The sequence below is a fragment of the Lipophrys pholis genome, assembly GCF_963383615.2.
Source record: "Lipophrys pholis genome assembly, chromosome: 10".
In the NCBI taxonomy this organism is placed as follows: Eukaryota; Metazoa; Chordata; class Actinopteri; order Blenniiformes; family Blenniidae; genus Lipophrys; species Lipophrys pholis.
Window position 1 is genome coordinate 7235156 of NC_137640.1, and position 6000 is coordinate 7241155.

Below are 6000 nucleotides of genomic sequence, written 5' to 3' on the forward strand. Positions count from 1 at the left end.
ATCAAATGAAGTAGCCAATGGGTGTAGACCTCTGTACTGTTCTGTATTGCCCTGCTATCCCTCCCTCTCTCCCCCCCATAAGTACCCCCTCCTGCCATTTACCTCTAATTCCTTTTTTCTCTAGGCAGGCCAGACAGCTCTGATGCTCGCCGTGAGCCATGGCCGTGTTGCCATGGTGAAGCTGCTCCTGGGGTGCGGTGCCGATGTAAATGCCCAGGACCGCGAGGGATCCACGGCCCTGATGTGTGCCAGCGAGCACGGACACACACACATCGCTCAGCTGCTGCTGGAGACCGGTCGCTGTGACATCACCCTCGCAGATAAGGTATACTGCCGCATTGTAAAGCGGGAATTATCTCGTTTACTGGACTGTTAGAAGTTTTATAGACGTTTTACCTCCTATTTAAGATTGTCCAGTGCAGCCTTTCACAAATGGGAATATTAGGTGTCTATTCGAGCCAAGGATGGAAAAAAAACAACCTCAAAAGCAATGTTTAGATATGATTCTGGGATGAGTGGTTTTAGTCATTATTGTTGTATAGTTATATAAAATGATATATTCAGTGGGCATGTCAGTGGTGTTTCAAGCAAAAATGTTGAGCAGTCTGTTTTCCCCAAAATGTCCTCATATATGGAGAAAACGTAGCAAATCTAATTTTTCAGGTGCAAACTGTATTCACTATATTTGAAAATCCCAATTATAGTGAACCATGAAGTTTTATAGCAGTTCAACAAATAAAATCTCTAACTCGGTTGTGTGATGAACCAAAAACTTTTTCTCATTTTCTCTATAACTGCTGATGCTTGCTGATGAATGATGTCAAACATGAGATATAAGTTGTATTTAATACATAGTATTATTAATAATTAATGAAAGGGCGCTGGTTTAGAGAGTAGTACAGCTGATAGTTGTTTGCATAGTTTAGCCTGTGCACATATCGATACTCTGCACGCCACAGCATGAAGCGTGTGGAGGCTCACTCACTGATTAACTTCGTTTTGATCGTACATGAGTGAAATGCCACTAATGCATGATGGGACTGATGCAGACGTGCCTTTTAACTCACGTGGGGTCCCTGCAAGGTGCAACTGTCTCATTAATTTCATCCAGTTCAGTGCTTAATCTTAGCAGCTAATTATTTGCTGCTTGTAATACACTGAGTCTTATGCCTGGCTCGCCCGAACTGTAGACTGTGTTGTTAAATATTAGGCTGCCCAGGATGGCTTGCTGTTCAGTAAAGGTGCGCAGCAGCTGGTGGCTGTCCCACACACAGTTGATGGATTATTCAGTCTTGTACATTGATTCTTCTCCGCCGTAAATTCCCATCTGTAGGCTGAGGTGCTCAGTCAAAAGAGTGATCATATCATGAACGGTGCGTTACTCTGCCAAAGCAGTTTGTTTTGTTTTTTTCTTGCAAACAACGGCACAAAACTCACTTATTGGATTGAAACAGTAAAGTGAACCAGCTGTAACACAGCTACTGCTATTCATAAGATTCACGCCAGTCTTTTATACTAATCCTAACCATCACAACTGAGTCCTTAATGTCAAACCAAACCATATTGTAACTGTAACCTTAAACCTAAAGCCACAGCTTCGCCCTCAAACACATGTTTGTTGGGTCATAAAAGGTTGGCCGGACCGCAAGTGTAGACTCCTTTCATTACTTGTGCCCTATAAAATGAGAAATCCTCACTCACACACCCCATGCCGATGCACTTGATCACACAAATACACAGTTTTTCTTTTGTTTAGTTTTTTTTACATCTTCCAGGGAAATTACATTGACTTACACTTCAATTCCTGCTGATTTACTCAATGCCAAATTTTCCTTCTCCTTGTGTAGTTTTAATGATAATTCTAGTTTATTACCTGCCAGAGGCCAAAACTGCACGCCGTATACTCGCCTTGTACTTCAACTGCCACTGAACAGCTGCATCAACCTGCGTCTTCATCCTCATTCAGCACAGACCTCTGTTGACTCGAAATCTGTCCTACAGCACATTACTTCTCATTATGAAAGCAGTTGAGTTAACTGTTTTACTCGCCACAAGAATTACTGAGATTAATGTTATCTCAGATTTCACTCAAGTAGCATATTTTCACCTATATTAAAACGTCAATCAATCCATCAGTCTTTATTTATATAGCTGCCTTCAGACAATGAATTGCAAGTCAAGGTGTCTGTGCCATACACACCTGCACAAATATATGTATGAGTTCACGTGTATATGTGCATACATGCAGAGTTATAAAATTAAAGAAATCTCTAATTGCTTCATATTGTTAGTCACAAGCACATCCGTACACACTAACAGCAGTGGTTACCATGCAAGGAGCTCACACACCTCTGGGTTCAGTGTGGGATTCAGAGTCCTAACCCAGGTAACTTCGACACATGGATAAGCAGAACCAATGATTGAACCACTAATCAAAGGATTGAAGGACAACCTTTAGTATCTGATAATTCAGTCATCCTCAGGCCACATCACTGGAAGGGTGATTTACTGTGAACACATTTGATTTACTGTCAGTGTCAAAACAAAACAGAAAATAATAATAATATATATATACATATGATGCAAAATGAAGAAATAAGCAGCTCTGCCAAGCAGCTCTAAATGATCTCCCTGCAGATCAAGCAGTTTGTTTAACAACTAGGCAAAGTTCACAACAAGTTTTAATACAAATCGCTCACACTGCAGTGTTCCCATGAGACAAGAGGTCTCCCTCAGCGTGAAGCCTCGTCTGCCGCAATGTGTAATATCTCCTCTGTGATCGGAGAGATAAATGAAAACACAAAAACATTGCCGCTGATTATAGGCAGTGCTGTCAGAAGGAGAAATTTACAGCTGCGCGATTAACTTGATCCCTCCGATTCAAGTATATGACCCTTTTAAGCCCTGAAGAGACATGAGAAGGAGATTGTTATCCACACAGACACAAACTCAAGATTAAGCTTACTTTTTTCATAATTGTTAGTGCAGGAAGGCTTCAGTGATTGATAGATTAATGGATTTGCACTGAAAAAATGCCACTAAGTGTACTAAACACTTTATTAAATGGTAGTTTCTGCTCATTTTAGACATTAAAAATATTTCATTGATGCTAATGAGCTAAGTTATAACAGTATTGAGTGTTTCAGTCATAGTGGTGCTAAGACAAATTTTAATTAGAATATTTTTAACACTAGCTGTATTATAGCCCACCCACCACACGGACGTTTAAAAAGGTTCAGAAAATGTTATGTATCTTGCTTGTATGTCTTCATAAATTATTGTAGGCAGGACTTTTCTGTGTGTTGTTAGCATGCTCTTCCTGTGCATGCATATACTCAGAATACTTGAGGTGCTTCTTGGCCTGATTAGTGATTCAATTATAATGCGAGCGTGTGTCGCTTTGTTTTACCTGTCCAAGGTGGACGACACTCTGGAATAATGTTGGATGGGACAGGCCTCACCCCCCCTGTGAGCCCAGTGTGATCCAAAATATGGATAAATGAAAATATCATGTGTTTATTTCATACCTTGTAATATTTAGACGTCATTGGATCTGGTTTAAGCAGCACAACACTGCCACTGTCAGGCTCAGAATAGTCACTGCACCTTAACCAACGTTGTAATAATGATATTCACAAATAAGCCATTAGCCACAAATAACATTACTACAGGTAAAGTTAGTGCCGCTGATATCTTTATTGTGGATCCTTATAACAATCAATAAAGTAATGATTGCTAAAAACATGATGCCTCCCAATAATGTCATAATTCTTAACCATTTTCAATGAACTAAACTGAATAACACAATAACTTGCTAATAGTGCACTCGGTTATTTGCTCCATAATCTTCATAACATTTTGCCAATAATCTAATAAGTGCCTGAAGAAGAAATACATTTCTTAAATTCTTTCAAATTAAATAAATAAACACGTTTTCTGCAGGTTTTGTGCGGTTTGCTTTTTCAGAAATAATTAAAGTGGATGGGATCGTCATCATGATCATTCGTTGAGGACACGTGCGTTGATGCACTCTCTCTCAATTATGGTTGTAAAAAAATATTTACTGTTTGTTTATTATATTATTAGCAAGTTATTGCGGTATTGGCTTTATTACATTCGACAAGGTCAAACTTATTACATTTCAAGAAGTTATTACGTTATTGGCCATTGTTGGTTGTTACATACTAGTTAATGGGTGCAAGTAAACTTTTTCCTTAAATGATGTGTTAGAAGCAGAGACGATGAGGAAGAGTGGGGGTTTGTCTGAGTTTGATGGCTGGACACTCTGGGTCAGAGCATCTCCAAAACTGCAGCCGCTGTGGGAATTTTCTGCTTCAAATCTATTCAAAGTGGTCCTAGGAAGGAAAAGGAGATGAAACAGTGGGCATGGATTAATATGTATTTGTCCTGTGTGGCCCAATCAGACAGGAGTAAATGTGGTTGTAAAGCTCTGGCTGACAGGTGTATTATTTCTCCTGTTTGCACAGAACGGTCAGACGGCTCGAGCAGTAGCCGAAGGATCCTCCCACCAAGACATAATTGACCTCCTGAAGGCCCATGCAGAGACCGGAGTCCCGGAGCCTGCCAAGGACCTCCTCTGAAACTGAGCCTAGCACCCCCTGACCTCTCGATTACCGCGATCCCACAGTCTGCCAACGTAAGAGAAGGTAGAAGTGGGGAGAAGAAGCTGGTGACACCACGTGAGACATACATGTGAGAGTCTGAACCGCATTGGAGCCTTTGAGTGATTCTTCCACGTCTCCACCAACGTGCCCTGTGGGTGTTTATGAATATGCTGCATCAACCACTCAAGTGGACAAATGGGGCCAGAGGGACTGATGACAAGACATTGTCATGGTGACATGTGTGACTGACATGACATAAAGTAGGACCTGGGAAGGAGGGAGGAGGAGGAGGAGGGGGTTGGGGGGGTGTATATAAGAGAATGGCAAGTGGACAGAGAGAGACACTCTGCACTGCTGCTTCTTATCATCAAATAACTCTTAAAGGCAAAATAATAAGCACATGATCTACCTTTTTCAAATATGACATTAATTCTATTTTTTATTTCAACTACATTGACATTGTTCTTTTCTTATGTGGACATAAGCCATTATTGAGAACATAGTATATGGAGAATGTTATTCTAACAGATTATAATCGCACACAAACACAGAAATAGTATTTTCTACTGCACTTTTTTTTTTTATTGTGTTTGTGTACAGCAAATAGTACTTTGAAACATGTGTCCAGAAGAAATATATATATATATATATATATAAGGTGTTAACTTTAAAATTATAGACTAGAAATAATTGTCAAATTTCCCATAATTCAGTGGATATTTGGGTGTATTTCATGTGTTTATCACCATAGTAATCATGTTTTTCATTGAAAAGTTGTTTTTGATGAAATTATGAAATTCTATGTTTTCGTTAGACGTGAACTGAATATTTTAATAACCACAACTAGGAACAGATTGAAGAAAGTCTTCTCATGAGATTGTATTTAACAGGAAAGTGCTGCATGCCAATACAATTCCCCCCCTACTGGCTGTCTTCTAGTACTACACAGCAGTATGTTGTAATACTGTCTGTTCTCATGACTAAACATCCTTCTTGTCTTCGTCCTTGAGTTTATATATAAAGTATGCCTTGTTCGCCTGCTCGTTTCAGATCAAATCGTGTATGCAACTGCTACAAAATGCACAATGAATGTCAGGCTGGCTGTGACACATTCCAAGAAATAATTAACAAAACAAACATGTAGCAAGTTTAACTCTTCTGGCATGGATCACAGGACTAACAGACGGTCAGTGGATGCATTTGGATAGTTGCGCGTGTGTGTGTGTGTGTGTGCGTGTGTGTGTGTGCGCGCGTGACTCGAGACATTAAATCACATGATCTGATCACCTCGTCTGTAAAATGCCAGGACTGGTTGGTTGTCTTCTTGCCTCTACTGTTTCCAAACTGTGACCTGCCAGTCTGTCAGATCGATCAA

The 6000-nt window shown here is 40.0% G+C and overlaps 1 protein-coding gene across 1 annotated transcript in view; it reads left to right on the forward strand.

The window, feature by feature from the left end:
- kank4 (KN motif and ankyrin repeat domains 4) overlaps positions 1–4601 on the forward strand; it is a gene marked incomplete at its 3' end in the record, with an annotated part of 81609 nt that extends 77008 nt beyond the window's left edge. The window contains exons 9-10 of the mRNA XM_080473072.1: positions 125–325; positions 4488–4601. Coding sequence (XP_080329198.1) covers positions 125–325; positions 4488–4601 — 315 coding nt within the window. The remainder of the gene's footprint in view (positions 1–124; positions 326–4487) is intronic.
- Positions 4602–6000: the final 1399 nt, after the last annotated feature.